This window comes from Phoca vitulina, unplaced genomic scaffold (genome assembly GCF_004348235.1).
Source record: "Phoca vitulina isolate PV1807 unplaced genomic scaffold, GSC_HSeal_1.0 scaffold30, whole genome shotgun sequence".
In the NCBI taxonomy this organism is placed as follows: domain Eukaryota; kingdom Metazoa; phylum Chordata; class Mammalia; order Carnivora; family Phocidae; genus Phoca; species Phoca vitulina.
In genome coordinates, this window is record NW_022589733.1 from 1,191,218 (window position 1) to 1,210,116 (window position 18,899).

An 18,899-nucleotide genomic window follows, 5' to 3' on the forward strand; every position below is an offset into this window, starting at 1 on the left:
AATCCTAAAATTTGTATGGAACCAGAAAAGACCCCGCATAGCCAGAGGAATGTTGAAAAAGAAAAGCAAAGCTGGCGGCATCACAATTCCGGACTTCCAGCTGTATTACAAAGCTGTCATCATCAAGACAGTATGGTACTGGCACAAAAACAGGCACATAGATCAGTGGAACAGAATAGAGAGCCCAGAAATGGACCCTCAACTCTATGGTCAACTAATCTTTGACAAAGCAGGAAAGAATGTCCAATGGAAAAAACACAGTCTCTTCCACAAATGGTGTTGGGAAAATGGGACAGCCACATGCAGAAGAATGAAACTGGACCATTTCCTTATACCACAGACAAAAATAGACTCCAAATGGTTGAAAGACCTCAATGTGAGACAGGACTCCATCAAAATCCTAAAGGAGAACACAGGCAGCAACCTCTTCGACCTCAGCCGCAGCAACTTCTTCCTAGAAACATCGCCAAAGGCAAGGGAAGCAAGGGCAAAAATGAACTATTGGGACTTCATCAAGATAAAAAGCTTTTGCAAAGCAAAGGAAATAGTCAACAAAACCAAAAGACAACCGACAGAATGGGAGAAGATATTTGCAAATGATATATCAGATAAAGGGCTAGTATCCAAAATCTATAAAGAACTTATGAAACTCAACACCCAAAGAACAAAGAATCCAATCAAGAAATGGGCAGAAGACATGAACGGACATTTTTCCAAAGAAGACACCCAAATGGCCGACAGACACATGAAAAAGAGCTCAATATCGCTCGGCATCAGGGAAATCCAAATCAAAACCTCAATGAGATACCACCTCACACCAGTTAGAATGGCTAAAATTAACAAGTCAGGAAATGACAGATGTTGGCGGGGATGCGGAGAAAGGGGAACCCTCCTACACTGTTGGTGGGAATGCAAGCTGGTGCAGTCACTCTGGAAAACAGTATGGAGGTTCCTCCAAAAGTTGAAAATAGAGCTACCATATGATCCAACAATTGCACTACTGGGTATTTACCCCAAAGATACAAAAGTAGGGATCTGAAAGGGTACGTGCACCCTGATGTTTATAGCAGCAATGTCCACAATAGCCAAACTGTGGAAAAAGCCAAGATGTCCATCGACAGATGAATGGATAAAGAAGAGGTGGTATATATACATACAATGGAATATTATGCAGCCATCAAAAGGAATGAGATCTTGCCATTTGCAACGACGTGGATGGAACTGGAGGGTATTATGCTCAGCGAAATAAGTCAAACAGAGAAAGACATGTATCATGTGACCTCACTGATATGAGGAATTCTTAATCTCAGGAAACAAACTGAGGGTTGCTGGAGTGGGGGGTGGGGTGGGAGGGATGGGGTGGCTGGGTGATAGACACTGGGGAGGGTATGTGCTTTGGTAAGCGCTGTGAATTGTGCAAGACTGTTGAATCTCAGATCTGTACCTCTGAAACAAATAATGCAATATATGTTAAGAAAAAAAAGAAGAAGAAGATAGCAGGAGGGGAAGAATGAAGGGGGGAAAATCGGAGGGGTAGACGAACCATGAGAGATGATGGACTCTGAAAAACAAACTGAGGGTTCTAGAGGGGAGGGGGGTGGGAGGATGGGTTAGCCTGGTGATGGGTATTGAGGAGGGCACGTTCTGCATGGAGCACTGGGTGTTGTGCACAAACAATGAATCATGGAACACTACATTTAAAAATAATGATGTAATGTATGGGGATTAACATAACAATAAAAAAAAGAAAAATGAAAAAAAAAATTGGATAAAAAAATAGGTAGGAAGAACAAAAATCCAGCAGTTAACCTGCCTGTCTGAGCTGTACTTCAGGTGACTAAAGTTGTCTTTTTTATTAAATAGAAAATTCCAGATAATAATATATACAGATGAATGATAGATTTAGGGTGCCACAATTTTGTAACTCCTGTTGAAATAATGGCCATGACTATAAATATCAATAGCAGCTAAAACCATTAGGATAGCATTATAATGAATGGTCCACGCTGAGGAAAACTGAAACTACTGATCAATCTTAACATCACAAAAGAGACAGAATTTAAATCACATGTCTCCTAAAGAGCTGAAACAAACTGCAATATCTAGGAAGAATTCTTGACCAACAGAAAGTCTGATTCTGATCAAGGCTTCAAATTTAACTACTGGTTTAGAAAAAATACAGGGGACAGAGTCACATGCTAACACTATGGGGCTAGAAATGGCAAAATCCAGAGTCTGAGACATTGTATAATACAGATAATGTTTTTTTATTTTTCTTTTATTATTTTATTTATTTAAAAGATTTTTACTTATTTGAGACAGAGCACGTGAGTGTGCGCAGGAGCAGGGGAGGGGAGGGGCGGAGGGAGAGGGAGAAGCAAGCTCTCTGCTGAGCAGGGAGCCAGATGTGGGGCTCGATCCTGGGACCCTGGCAGGTCCCTTCTGCTCATGACCTGAGCAGAAGGCTGAAGCTTAACTGACTGAGCTACCCAGGTGCCCCCAGATAATGTTTTTTAAATATATGTATGTATACCTTGTTTAGCTCTTGATTTGATAAAAACATTTAGGAGATAATTGGGGCATTTTCAATATTGAATAAATATTTGATGATATTAAGAAACTATTGCTAAATTTTTTTTAGATATGAAAACGATCTTTCAGATGTTAAAAATAAAAAAGTCCTTATCATTTAGAGATATAGATTAAAAATATTTATAAATGAAATGATACAATGTTTGGGATTTCAAATTATCTGGGGCAGGATGGGCTTGTCGATGGTTTTACCAACGAAATAAGATAGGCCATATATTGATAATTGTTGAAGCTAAGTGATAATTAAAAGTAGAATAGTATAGGGGCACCTGGGTGGCTCAGTCGGGTAGGTGACTGCCTGTGGCTCAGGTCATGATCCTGGAGTTCCGGGATCGAGTCCCATATCGGGCTCCCTGCTCGGCAGGGAGTCTGCTCCTCCCTCTGACCCTCCCCTCTCTCATGCTCTCTCTCTCAAATAAATAAAATAAAAAATCTTAAAAAAAAAGTAGAATAGTATATCATATATGAGATACTATTCTACTTTTCTATGTTTAGAATTTTCCATAGTAAAAAGTTGTAAAAAGCCTTTGAAAAATTTAAATTATAAGCTAAATATTTTTCTTACAATTAAATTTATAGCATTTATTAGTCAATAATTTTTAAATGGAAAGGGAAAGAAACATCAGGCAACTGGTGTCTAAATTATCATGAATCCGTAAGTGGAGAATCCAAATTTTGATGTGGTTAACAAAGAACAAAAGCAACTAAAGGTTTATTTATTATATCCAGTACTTTATTTTTTATTTTAAAGATTTTATTTATTTGAGAGAGAGAGAGAGAGAGAGAATAGGGGGAGGGGCAGAGGGAGAAGCAGGCTCCCAGGGAGCCAGACTTGGGGCTCAATTCCAGGACTCTGGGATCATGACCTGAGCCTAAGGCAGACACTTAACCGGCTGAGCCACCGAGGAGCCCCTATAGCCAGTACTTTTAATGTGTATCTAAGATCACTGACTTCCTTATAATCTTTTAACATTTTGGTTTTAACATTCAATTCAATAGGAAATGATTACTAAGAAAAGAATAAATAAAATCTTGTAAACTTTGGCAGTTCAAAAGAAATATTTTACATTTTTGTGCAACTTACCTGCTGTAAAATCTGTAGTCAGATCAATAAACGCGTGCGAATGTGGAATTCGCATTTTATTTTTAGTGGTCAATGCAGGATGCCACGATAAATTCCTAAAAAAAAAAAAAGAAAATAATTTTCTTAAGGCAAATATCAAATAAGCAGTTTTAAAACAGAAAAATCTCTGCCTGCAAGATATTTTTAAAATTTATTGATTTTTGTTGAGATACTTCTCATATCATAAAATTCACTCTTTTAGAGTAGACAATTTAATGCTTTTTAGTACAGTCACAGTTTGCAACCATCACCATTATTGATGGAAAAGATTTCTTTACCTCAAAAAGAAACCCTGTATCCATTATTTACTTCCCATTCTCCCCTCCCTCTAGCCCTTGGCAACTACTAATTTGCTTTCTATCACTATGGGTTTCCCTATTCATATAAATGGAATCACAGAATATATGGCCTTTTATGTCTGTTTTTTTTCACTTAGAATTAATTTCAGGTTCATCCATGTTGTAGCACGTGTCAGTATTTCAGTCCTTTTAATGGCTGAGTAATATTTCACTGTATGGCTATACTTTTTGTTTATTCATTTATCTGTTGATGGACATTTGGCTTGTTTCCACTCTTGGCTATTATAAATAATGGTGCTTTGAATATTCATGTACAAGCTTTTATGTGGACATATGTTTTCAGTTCTTTTGGGTATATATCTAAGAATTGCTGGGTCACATGGTAACTGTGTATTTATCTTTCTGAGGAACTGTCAAACTATATTCTAAAGTGGCTTCACCATATTATGTTCTTAACTAGCAATGTCAGAGGGTTCCAACATCTCCATTTCTTTGTCAACATTTATTATTTATTGTCCCTTTGTTTTATTATAGTTATCCTAAAGGGTGTGTGTCTTACAGTTTTGACTTGTATTTTCCCGATGGCTAATGATGTTGAGTATGTGTTAAGTATTTATTGGCCATTTGTATATCTTTGGAGAAATGTCCACTCAAATCCTTAGTCTACTTTTAAGTTAGATTATTAAATATAATGTTTTATTTTTGAGTTGTAAAAGTTCTGCACATTGGCTTTTCACTTTCTTGACAGTGTCCTGTGATGTACAGAAGTTCTTAATTTTCATGAATCCTGTTCATTTATTTTTTTTGTTGTTTGTTCTTATGTAGTCATATCTAAGAATCCATTTCAGAATCCAAGTTTATATAGATTTACCCATATGCTTTCTCCTGAGAATTTTATAGCTTTAGCTCTTATATTTGTCTTCGATTCTTTTTTTAAGTATAAGACAAAATGATTTAATATTATCATAGATGTTTTTTCCAAGACAATGAAGAATGATATGATTATCTCTTATGAATATTAATTCCAACATCTTGAGCTAAAGAAAAGAATAAATTTAGAATCTTATCTCAAACCATATATCAAAAATTAACTCAAAATGGATCAAGGCGCTAAAACTATAAAACTCTTGAATGAAAACACATGGGAAAATCTTCATGACCTTGGATTTGGAAATGGAGTTTTAGATATAACACCAACAGAATATTCAGCAAAAGAAGAAACAGATGAATTAGATTCATCAAAATGAAAAACTTTTGTACATCACAGGATACTATCAAGGAATTGAAAAGACAATTCCATAGAATGGGAAAAAATACTTGCAAATATCTTATCTCTGATAAAGGTCTAGTAGCTATGTACAAAACCTTTACAATTCAACAATAAAAATAACCTAATTAAAAAATGGGCAAAGGGGGCACCTGGGTGGCTCAGTCATTAAGCATCTGCCTTTGGCTCAGGTCACGGTCCCAGTGTCCTGGGATCGAGCCCCACATCTGGCTCCCTGCTCAGCGGGAAGCCTGCTTCTCCCTCTCCCTCTCCCCCTGCTTATGTTCCTGCTCTCCCTCTCTCTCTCTGTCAAATAAATAAATAAAATCTTAAAAAAAAATGGGCAAAGGACTAGGTATTTCTCCTAAGAACATACACAAATGGCTACTAAGCACATCAAAAGATGCTCAACATTGTTAGTCATTAAGGAATTATAAAAGAAGACCATAATGAGAAACCACTTCAGAATCACTAGGATGGCAATAATCAAAAGCCAAAAAATTGTAAGTGTTGGGGAGGAAGTGAAGAAATAGGAAGTTTTGTACACTGCTGCTGGGAGTATAAAATGGTGCGTTGGTTGTGGAAAATAGTTTGGCAGTTCTTCAAAAAGTTGAACATAGAATTACCACATGACCCTGCATTTCTATACTTAGGTATATACCCCAAACAACTGAAAACAGGTATTTAAACAAATACTTGTATACGAATACTCTTAGCACTATTCACAATAGCCAAAAACTGGAAATAACCCAAATGTTCACCAATGGATGAATGGATAAACAAAATGCCATTCATACAATAAAAATATTTTACAGCCAAAACCAAAAAAACCCTGAAGTACTGATACATGGTACAACATGGATGAACCCTTAAAACATTATGCTATGTGAAAGAAGCCAGACAAAAAAGGTCACATCCTATATGATTTCATTTAGATGAAATACCAATAATAGGCAAATCCATAAAGAGAGAAAGCCGATTAGCAGGTGCCAAAGGGAAAATGATGATTGTTTAATGGGTACAGGGTTCCCTTTAGAAATGATGAAAAGCTATTGGAAGTAGGTGATGGTCGTAAAACATTGTGAATATACTAAATATCATTGAATGGTACACTTCACATGGCTAATTCTATGTAATGTAAATTTTATTTCATTATAAAAAACAATCATATAAAGTTTTCATATATCCCTCATTCAGTTTCCCCTAATGTCAACATCTAATATAACCACAGTACAATTGTCAAAACCAGGAAGGTCACACTGGTAGACTATTATAACTATAGAAGAAAGAGCAAGTTTAAGTAAAACAATTTTTCAATTCCTTATCAATAGAACACATTCCATTGTCAAAGTCATTCTCATTTATCAAGGCCCTACTTTGCTTTTCTTACTGGTATCTGAGTACACTTTTCTCTACTAATAGCACTTTTTAAGATGTAAGCTCCTCTGAGGGACCCATGGGGGACTCAAAAGGTTAAGCATTTGACTCTTGATTTTGGCTCTGGTCATGATCTCAGGGTCATGGGATTCTCTCTCCCCCTTTTCATGTGCCACTCCCATGTTTGGGCACTCTCTCTCAAAAAAAAAAAAAAAAAAAGAAAAAGATGTAAGCTCCTCTGGATACCCTGATTCATATATATTTCTATCTACATCACCTAACCAGGACATGGCTCCCAAATAGTCACTGAAATGAATCATGGTCTAATCAGAAAATACTTGCTGGACTGCATCATAGTATCAAGTAGCATTTCCTATTCTTCTCTACCTCTAGTGAGAACATGCTATTTTTTTCACAATATTAGGTTCCAGTGAAATATGGAAGCGTAGATATGTCATCTCCAAAGAGAAATTTAAGGCTAATTAATAAGTTCAACTTAATTATCAATATATCATCTAAGTGACTGGGTAGCAAACAAGATTTGAACTTGGTTTTAATGTGTTGGGACAGCAGAGAGAAACAATTGACTAATTTGGCAGGTGGAGTCTGGGAAAAAGAATAAGCATTAATTAGGAGAAAATTTTCCCTACACAAAGGGTCCACGCTGTACAAACAGTAACTTCTTCCCAATATCCTTATACACACTTTTTAGCACATAGTAGGCCTCATCTGTTGCCTCAACAAGATAGTAAAAACAAAACTAAGCAATGTTCATATAATCCTATTTCATTATTTTAACCAAAATCCCATAATATAAGGTATTAATAAAATAAAATGCAATAAAATACTAAAGTGAGAAATTGGATTCAGCATTCGGTGTAAGGTAATTCAATGCCAAGCATTCATATCATGTTTTTCTTTCTTACTACACAAGGTTAGAAATGCCTAAAATAATTTCAATCAAGTCCAATTTAGTGAGGCCAGTTCACTTCTTTTTAAGCTAGACTATTTATTCACAGGTTCTTTAAATTTTGAGCATTAAAGTATTTTTAATTACTAACAAAATAATCAGACGCAGGCTAGAGAGATTCTACGACAAGTTTAACCCAAAGTCATTTCAGAAGCATTTCCTAATGTTCCCAAGAAATTTGTAATTATAGGCCAAAAGTGAATTAAAAAATAAAAGCTTCTACAGAATTGAGCTCAGTGAGGTTAATCATGTGGTTGCCTTTAATTACTACCTGAGAAATTATTGATTTCATTCCCTAAAGAAATTTTTTATAAGTTTGCTTTGAAATAAGTTATAGTTAGAATTCTGGAAAACTTCAAATAACTCCTAGAAACTACTTGACAAAAATGTACATTTCAAATAAAGAATTTAGAAGAGTGATAAAGCAAAAATGATAAAGTGGCAGACTATGGGCCAAATTCAGCATGAAGATGTGTTTTATTTGGCTCATACACTGTTTTAAATACTTTTAATTCCTTGGTAAAACTTAAATAAAAAATCAGATTTCACATAAAAATCTGATTTCCAGATTGAAATTGAAATTGAAATACCAGGTCTATTAACCAACTGGCCCTTTTCAGACAGAGTTATAGTCCCTATAGGCAGCCAAAGTCCCCACCTTTCCAAACTGCTTCACTCTTTGGTTTCCTTCTGGGTCCCTTTAGACATTTGAATTTGCAACTCCTAACAAAATATTAATTATAATCTTCCTCTCCGGAATATTTCAAATCAATATTCAAGGTCTTCACAGTATTTTAAGTTTTACACTTGTTGCCTACACTCTGTTAATTTACAGTAATGTCTTTCAAAAGGCAGTTAACTGATCCTTATACTTTATAGTGGGGGGAGAAGGGAAGAGCTATTATTTCTTTTTGTGATGCATTTTAAGATGGTTGAAAATTAAATGTACATACAGTTGTATATCAAAATTCAATTGTTTAAAAATTTAAAGTTGAAAATAAAACTTATTTCTCTTCTACCTTTACTGTTGTTCTTTGTACACATCAGTTTTTCAATAAGAAGCAACAGACACCATCTTTATATGCAAGTATATTCCTATAAACTATAATCTTCTCATATACATGCTAAACTCCATTTGAAGGCCAAGGTCACAAACTGTTCTGATTACAAAGGAAGAAACAGCAGAGATGAAAAAATGGGCAGTTCTGAGCCATGTTGAGTCTATTTGTTGACATTTCTTGACCTCTGCAGAAAATTCCAATTATTAGCTACCCACCACCCTGCCCCACAGGAAACATAATTATGTCAAGGTGTTCTAATTTGTGGGCACCATTACCCTTAATCACAAAGAACAGCATTTATCAAAGGATGAATTTAAATGTAATTAATGTCAACTGTAGCTTTTGGTTGCCTATGGTAACTGCTCTTTGAAATGACTGCTAATCCACCCACTTTTCAATGATCAGTCTTATAATGAATTATCATTATTTTAGGTATCCAGATAAAAGCAATTACCAGGATATGGGTCTAGCATGCTTTTCCAAGCTCTCTAGTTCTTTAGTCCACTGGTCTTCAAGCATTTTTGCTCAGACAGGCCCTAAAGGAATTTTTGAAAACTTTGTATCCCTTAACACATTTAAGTTCACTTCTAAAAAAATAATCTAAGTATTTTCATCAATTTAAACCACTATAAAATATGTAATTTTCAAATCTATTAGAATTATTGAGATTTTAAAATAATTGTTCTTTAAAAAGTGTATCCAGTGGAATATAAATACCATACTAAATTTTTACCCACCATTATCCACACACACAAAAACTGCATGAACAAGATGGGTGGAAAACATGGGGGGAGTAGGAGGACCCTAAGCTCACCTCATTTTACATATACAACTAGATTAACACTCACATCAGTGTAAATAACCCAGAAAATGACCCAAAGATTGATAGAACAAACTACAAAACTAAATATAGAGAAGAGGCCACATCTAAGAGGGTAGCAAGGGCAGAGACAAAGTGGGGAGCCAAAAGGTGGGAAGCTAAACAGACCTGCAGGAGTGTTCACAGGAGGGAGGGATACTATAGGGAGAGAAACAGACTCACAGTAGGGAAACCTCACAGGGAAGACAAATCCCCCTAACCATTTTGGCTTTGAAAATCAGAAGGGCCAAATTTCATGAGTTCTTACAACCAGCAGGACTTAAAATTTGAAACTTTAAAAATCACTGGGCTCCACTCCTGGGGAGCCATAAGGCGAGAGAAAATGGAGTCACTGCCCTTAAAGAGGCAGTACAATAAACAGCTTGAGGAGATACAGGATAGAAGCAGCAGTTTGAAAAGTGCCAGGGTCATAGTGGAGGGGAATTTGTGTATACAAATCTCAGAGTGTGTGCTAGAGGGACAGGCTTCCATGGGAGACTTCTCTAGGAACAAAGAGATTGGCAGGTAGTATTTCCCTCCCCTGCCTCCCAGCATAAATACATGTCCATCTGCAGGAACCAGTGCAGTGCCAACACTCCCAACCTAACTTGCTTATACTGCAAGTCCTGCCCTGGCAGAACTCTTCCACCAGAGGACCTGTGCAAACCTTGCTAACACTATGCACCCACCCCCACATACTTTGTGGATCCACTCCCTCCAAACCAGCTGGCCTTAGTACTGGTGATTGTAGCTTCCCTCTTGCAAAAACCACAGATCCAATCTGACAAACTATGTGGATCACACCCTCAAATATGCTCTTGGCTAGGGCACATCCAAAACAGTGCCAAAAGCCTGGCAGTATGAAAGCAGCCCCAACAAGGCCCAGAACAACTCCAAAGTAACTCCTGCCTCAGACAGAGGGAAAGATAACCACACACACTAGTCAGACTATGGACCCAGCAGTGGACTAGGGGCAGACAGCTAGTGTGACCGCAGATCCCACCCACCAATTAAAGCTTCTCAGGGGATGACACAGGGAAGGTACTCTGCAGTTTGGTGCTACTGCAACTCTGACAAATGGCTGGTCTGACTCAACTCAAGCCCAAGGTGGTCTCAGACTGGCCCATTAGTCAGGGACCAAATACTGCCCACCACAGGCAAAGAGAACCATTGCAGATGACTGGACTGAAGGCAAAAGCAGCTCAGCCAGAAAAGTAGGGTTCAGGCAACACACATAGGAGACACTCCTGAAGTGCCAGGTTCTGGTCAACAGGGGATACTGCAATGCAGGGCACTAAATGACCTTTTCTTCATAAGGCCATAACTTTCAAGAGCAGGAGATGTAGCTAACTTTTTTAACACATAAAAACAGACCACAGAGTTAGACAAAATGAGGAGACAGAGGACTATGTCCCGAAGGAAATAACAGGACAAATCACAGCAAGAGATAAAAACAAAACAGAGATAAGTAATATGTCTGATAGTGAATTTAAACTAATGATCACAAAGAAACTCACTGGCTTTGAGAAAAGAGTTGAGGACTTTGGTGAGACCCTTAACAAAGAAACAGAAATTATAAACAAGAACCAATTAGAGATGAAGAATCAATAACTGAAATTAAATATACATTAGAAGGAATCAACAGTAGACTAAAGGAAGCAGAAGAATGGATCAGCAACTTGGAGGACCAAGTAATGGAAAGGAACCAAACTGAATAGGAGAGAGAGAAAAAAATAATACAAAATCAGAATAGACTTAGGGAGCTCAGTGACACCATCAAATGTACTAACATTCTCATAATAGTGATCCCAGAAGGAGAAGAGAGAGAAAAAGGGGCAAATGTTTCATTTGAATAAATAATAGCTGTAAACTTCCCGAATGTGGGGAAGGAAATATATCCAGACTCAGGAGGTTCAGAGATCTCCCAACAAAACCAACCCAAGGAGCTCCACACCAAGATACATAATATTAAAATGCCAAAAAGTAGTGATAGAGGGAGAATTTTAAAAGCAGAACGAGAAAAGAGAACAGTTACAAACAAAAGAAACCCCATAAGGCTATCAGCTGGTTTTCAACAGAAACTTTGGAGGCCAGAGGGTGTGGCATGATATATTCAAAGTGCTGAATGCAAAATCTTCAGCCAAGAATACTCTATGCAGCAAGGCTATCATTCAGAATAGAAGGATAGATAAAGAGTTTCTCAGACAAATAAAAGTTAAAGGAATTCATGACCACTAGACCAGCCCCACAAGAAATCTTAAAGGGAACTCTTTGTGTGGAAAGGACAGAACATAAGTAATAAACAAGAAAAGTAGGAAGCACAAGAGCAGAAAAATAAGTATATTGTAAAAATCAGTCAAGGGACTCACAAAATAAAAGCATGTAAAGTATGACACTGTATATCTAAAATGTGGGGAGGTGGGGGAGAGGAGCAAAGAATGGGTTCAAACTTAAGCGATCATCAACCTAATATAGACTATTATATGCAGAAGATGTTACAGACAAAACAAATGGTAACATAAATCAAAAACCAGTAATGGATATACAAAAAATAAAGGGAAAGGAATGTAAGTATACCACTAAAGAATGCCAACTAACCATGAGAGAAGAGAAGAAAGAAGAACAACAAACAACCATAAAACAATGTGGGGATTCACAGTGCCTGGAGAGATAAAACCTGACTTGTATATGCCTCCCTGGATGAGACTAATTGAAATGCAAAGGAGGGAGTGCCCTGAACGCTGGGCTGCCTCTTAAGTTTCTTGGCTGCACACGCCCTGGATTCTTACTGCGGCTCAAGGGTTTCATCCAGGGAGTAAATGCTTAAATACAGGCACCTGTAGTGGTCACGTACTTCACAAACTCCTTGTCCTGCACGTGGGGTATTAATTAAACTCACAATAAAAGGAGAGAGAGAGCTTGGCTCAAGGCCTTTCACCATTAGAGCGTCTGGCCCCCAGGCCTCCCCTTTCCCTTACTAAGGTGCTGGGAGTAATCCTTTCATTCGCTGTCTCAGGGTTTGCTGGCCAAACCCGACAAAACAAGTAATAAAATGGCAACTAAGTACCTAGCTATCAATAATTACTTTGGCTTGGGCGCCTGGGTGGCTCAGTTGGTTAAGCAACTGCCTTCGGCTCAGGTCATGATCCTGGAGTCCCGGGATCGAGTCCCGCATCGGGCTCCCTGCTCTGCAGGGAGTCTGCTCCTCCCTCTGACCCTCCTCCCTCTCATGCTCTCTGTCTCTCATTCTCTCTCTCTCAAATAAATAAATAAAATCTTAAAAAAAAAAAAAAAAAAATAATTACTTTGGCTATAAGTGGACTAAATGCTCCAATCAAAAGATATAGGGTGACAGAATAGATAAAATATAAGACCCACCATTATGGTGCCTACAAGAGACTCATTTAAGACCTAAAGACTCATGAAGACTGAAAGTGAAGGGATGGAGAAGCATTTATGAAGCATATAGAAGTAAAAAAGCCAGGGGAGCAATACTTATAGTGAACAAAATAGACTTTAAAACAAAGACTGTAACAAGAAACAAAGAAGGACACCATATAATCATAAAGGAAACAATCCAACAAGGTAATATAATTATTGTAAATATTTATGTACCCAACATGGGGGTACCCAAGTACATAAAATAAGTTAATAACAAACATAAAGGGACTAATTGGTAGTAATATAATAATAGTATGGGACTTTAACACCCCACTTACATCAATGGACAGATCATCCAAAGAGAAAATCAACAAGGAAACAGTGGCTTTGAATGACACATGGAACCACATGGATTTACTAGATGTATTCAGAACATTCCATCCTAAAACAGCAGAATACATATTGTTTTCAAGTGCACATGGATCAATCTCCAGAAAAATCACACATTAGGTCACAAAACAAGTTTCAACAAATTGAAAAAGATCGAAGTCATACCATGCATCTTTTCTGACCACAACACTATGAAATTAGAAATGAACCACAAGAAAAAATACAGAAAGAGCACAAATGCATGAAGGTTAAATAACATGCTATTAACCATGAATGGGTCAACCAAAAAATAAAAGAGAAAAGCAAAAACTACATGGAGACAGGGTGCCTGGGTGGCTCAGTCAGTTAAATGTCCAACTCTCGATTTCAGCTCAGGTCATGATCTGAGGGTTGTGAGATTGAGCCCAGTGTCAGGCTCTATAGAGCCTGCTTAAGGTTTTCTCTCTCCTCTCCCTCTGTCCCTCCCCCACTAAAAAAATACATGTAGACAAATGAAAATGAAAACATAATGCTCCAAAATCTTCAGGATACAGCAAAGATTTTCTAAGAGTAAAGTTTATAGCAATATGGCCCTACCTCAAGAGCAAGAAAAATCTCAAATATACAACCTAACTTTATACCTAAAGGAGCTAGAAATAGAACAGACAAAACCCAAAACCAGTAGAAGAAAGAATATAATAAAGATTAGATCAGAAATAAACAAAATAAAACTAAAAAGCCAATAGAACATATCAATGAAACCAGGAGCTGGTTCTTTCTAAAGATAGTAAAATTGACAAACCTTTAGCCAGAGTCATCAAGAAAAAGAGAGGGAGAGAAGAAGGGAGGGAGGGGGAGAGAAAGAGAGAGGACTCAAAACAAAATCAGAAATAAAAGAGGAGAAATAATAACCGACCCAAAAGAAATACAACCGACTGTAAGAGAATATTACAAATAATTACATACCAAAAAATTGGACATTCTAGAAGAAATGGATACATTTCTAGAAACCTACAACCTCTTAAAACTGAATGAGGAAGAAATAGAAAATGTGAACAGATTACAAGCAATGAAATTGAATCAGTACTCAAAAAACTCCAACAAACCAGATGGCTTCACAGATGAAGTCTACCAGACACTTAAATAAGAGGTAATACCTATTCTTCTCAAACTATTAAAAAAAATAAATAGGAAGGAAAATGTCAAAATTCATTCTATGAGGCCAGCATTACCCTGATACCAAACCCATAACAATACCACTAATAAAGATAACTACAGGCCAATATTCTTGATGAACATAGATGCCAAAATTCTCAATAAAATACAAGCAAACTGAGTCCAACAATACCTTAAAAAAAATCATTCACTATGATCAAGTGGGATTTATTCCTGGGTTGCAAGTGTGGTTCAATATCCACAAATCAACCAATGTGATATATTACATTAACAAAAGAAAAGATAAGAATCATGATCATTTCAATAGATTTGAAAAAGCAATTGACAAAGTACAACATTTATTCGTGATAACAACTCTGGACAAGGTAGGTTTAAAGGGAACATACCTCAACATAATAAAGGCTATATATGAAAAAAACCACAGCTAATATCATCTTAAATAGGGAAAAACTGAGAGCTTTTCCTCTACAGTCAGGAACAAGACAGGGATGCCCACTCTCACTACTTTTATTCAACTTGGTACTGTAAATCCTAGACACAACAATCAAATAAAAGGCATACAAATCAGCAAGGAAGAAGTAAAACTTCCACTATTTGTGGATCACATGATACTATATATGTATATAAAACCTGAAAAATGGCTAGAACTGATAAAAGAATTCAGTAAAGTTCCAGGATACAAAATTAATGTACCAAAGGAGTGAAAGACCTGTACTCTGAAAACTATAAAACATTCATGAAAGAAATTGAAGGTAACACAAAGAAATGGAAAGACATTCTATGCTCATGAATCAGAAACACAAATACTGTTAAAATGTCTAATACCCAAAGCAATCTGCACATTTAATGCAATCCCTATCAAAATACCAACATAACATTTTTCACAGAGCTAGAACAAACAATCCTAAAATTTGTATAGAACCACAAAGCAAAGCTGGAGGCATCACAATTCTGGATGTCAAGTTATATTACAAAGCTATAGTAATCAGAACAGTACGGTACTGGCACAAAAACAGACACAAAGATCAAGAGAACAGAACAGAAAACACAGAAATGAACACACAACTATATGGTCAGTTAATCTTCGACAAAACAGGAAACAATATACAATGGGGAAAAGAAGGTTTCAACAAATGATGTTGGGAAAACTGAACAACGACATGCCAAAGAATGAAACTCTATCACTTTCTTAAACCATACACAAAAAGAAACTCAAACTGGATTAAGGACCTAAATATGAGACCTGAAACCATAAAAATCCTAGAAGAGAGGACAGGAAGTAATTTCTCTGACATTGGCTGTAGCAACATTTTTCTTGATGTGTCTCTTGAGGCAAGGGAAACAAAAGCAAAAATAAACTATTGGGACTATATCAAAATAAAAAGCTTCTGCACAGCAAAGGAAACAATCAACAAAACTGAAAGACAGCCTAATGAATGGGAGAAGATATTTGCTAATGACAACTCTGATAAAGGATTAGTATCCAAGATATATAAAGAACTTATATACCTCAACACCCCCAAAATTAATAATCCAATTAAAAACAGGCAGAAGACATGAATACACATATGACCAACAGGCACATGAAAAGGTGCTCCACATCAGTGATCATCAGGGAAATACAAATCAAAGCTACAATTAGGTATCACCTCACACCTGTCAGAATGGTGAAAGTCAACAACACAAAAAACAACAGGTGTTGGTGAGGATGTGGGGAAAGAGGAACTCTCTTGCACTGGTGGTGGGAGTGCAAACTGGTGCAGTCTTTGTGGAAAACACTATGGAAGTTCCTCAATAAGTTAAAAATAGAAGTACTCTATGACCCAGTAATTGCACTACTAGGCATTTACCCAAAGTACACAAAAATATTAATTCAAAGGGATGCATGCACCCCGATGTTTACAGCAGCATTATCTACAATAGCAAATTATGGAAACAGCCCAAATGTCTACTGACTGATTAATGGATAAGGAATATGTGGTGTGTGTGTATATATATACACACACACACATACATACATGCAATGGACTATCACTCATCTATAAAAAAGAATGAAATCTTGCCATGTGCAACAACATGGATGGAGCTAGAAAGTATTATGCTAAGCAAAACAAGTCAGTCAGAGAAAAGACAAATACCATATGATTTCACTCATATGTAGCATTTAAGAAACAAAACAAATGAGCAAAGGGGAAAAAAGAGAGGCAAAGCAAGAAATAGACTTTTAAAAAATATATATTTTATTTATTTATTTGACAGAGAGAGAGAGGGAGAGAGGACAAGCATAAGCAGGGGGAGTGGCAGGCAGAGGGAGAAACTGTCTCCCCACTGAGCAAGGAGCCCAATGTGGGGCTCGATCCCAGGACACTGGGATCATGACCTGAGCCAAAGGCAGCTACTTAACTGACTGAGCCACCCAGGCACGCAAGAAATGGACTCTTAAGTATAGAGAACAAAGTGATGATTACCAGAAGGTAGGTGGGTGAGGCGATGGGTTAAACAGGTGATGGGGAATAAGGAGTGCAGTTGTGATGAGCACTGGGTGATATATGTTAAGTGTTGAATCACTATATTGCATACTTAAAACTAATATTACACTGTATGTAAGCTAACTGGAATTTAAATAAAAACTTAAAAAAAGAACTACAGGCCAATATCTCTAATGAATATATATGCAAAATTCCTCAACAAAATATTAGCAAACTGAATCAAAGAACATATTAAAAAAAATCATTCACCATGATCAACTGTGATTTCCTGGATGCAAGAGTGTTTCAATATTTGCAAGGCGATAAATAGCATTAATAAGAGTAAGGACAGGGGTGCCTGGGTGGCTCAGTCAATTAAGCATCTGAGTTCAGCTCAGGTCATGATCCCAGGGTCCTGGGATTGAGCCCTGAGTTGGCTCTGCACTCAACAGGGAGTCTGTCCCTCTCCTTCTCCCTTTGCTCCAACCCCCCCCCCCCCCCCCGCTTATGCTCTCTGTCTCTCTCTCAAATAAATAAATAAATAAATAAAATCTTAAAACAAAAAAAGAAGAGAAAGGATAAAAGCCACATGATCATTTCAACAGATGAAGAAAAGGCATTTGACAAGTTACAACATTCATTCATGATAAAATCCCTCAACAAAGGAGGTTTCGAGGGAACATAGCTTAACATAATAAAGGCCATATATGAAAACCCACAGCTAACATCATAGTCAATGGTAAAAAACAACAACAACAACAACAAACCGACAGCATTCCCCCTGTGGCCAGGAGCAAGACAAGGATGTCTACTCTCACCACTTTTATTCAACATAGTACTAGATGCCTTAGCCACAGCAATCAGACCACATACAGGAATAAAAGGCACCCAAATTGGTAGGAAAGAGGTAAAACTCTCGCTACTTGCAGATGACACGATACTATATATAGAAAACCCTAGACTCCAGCAAAAACTACTAAAACTGACAAATCAATTCAGTAAGGTTGCAGGATACAAAATCAATGTACAGAAATCTGTTGCATTTCTATCCACTAATAATGACGTAGCAGAAAGAGAAATTAGGAAAACAATCCAAAAATAATAAAATACCTAGGAATAAACTCAACCAACGAGGTGAAAGACTATAAAACTAGGTGAAAGACTATAAAATTAACACAAACAAATGGGAAGATAGTCCATGTTCATGGATGGGAAGGACCAATATTGTTATAATGTCTATAATACCCAAAGCAATCTACACATTTAATACAATCCCTACCAAATTACCAACAGCATTTTTCACAGAACTAGAACAATCTTAAAACTGTATGGAACCAAAAAAGACCACAAATAGCCAAAGCAATCTTGAAAAAGAAAAACAAAGCTGGAAGCATCACAATTCCAGATTTCAAGTTATACCAGAAAGTTGCAGTAATCAAAACAGTATGATACTGGCACAAAAAGAGACACACAGATCAACAGAACAGAACAGAAAGCCGAGAAAGAAACCCATGATTAAATGATCAATTAATCCTCGACAAAGCAGGAAATAATATCCAATGGAAAAAGATAGTCTCTTCAACAAATGGTTTTGGGAAAACTAGATGGCTACATGCAAAAAAATGAAACTGTACCACTTACATCACACACAAAAATAACCTCAAATGGATTAAGGACCTAAATGTGAGACCTGAAACCATAAAAATCCTAGAATAGAGCACAGGCAGTATTTTCTCTGACATTGGCTATAGGAATATTTCTCAAGATATGTCTCCTGAGGCAAGGAAAAGAAAAGTAAAAATAAACTCTTGGAACTACATCAAAATAAAAAGCTATTGCAAAGCAAAGGAAACAATCAACAAAACTAAAAGACAACCTACTAAATGGGAGAAGATATCTGCAAATGTCGTATCTGATAAAGGGTTAGTAACTAAAAGTATATCAACAACTTATACAA

General features: G+C 36.8%; 1 protein-coding gene across 1 annotated transcript in view; it reads right to left on the reverse strand.

Moving 5' to 3' along the window:
* The window catches only part of ITFG1 (integrin alpha FG-GAP repeat containing 1), a 317,151-nt gene that overhangs the window by 279,840 nt on the left and 18,412 nt on the right, over positions 1 to 18,899 (reverse strand). Inside the window, exon 6 of the mRNA XM_032424181.1 lies at positions 3,677 to 3,771. Coding sequence (XP_032280072.1) covers positions 3,677 to 3,771 — 95 coding nt within the window. The remainder of the gene's footprint in view (positions 1 to 3,676; positions 3,772 to 18,899) is intronic.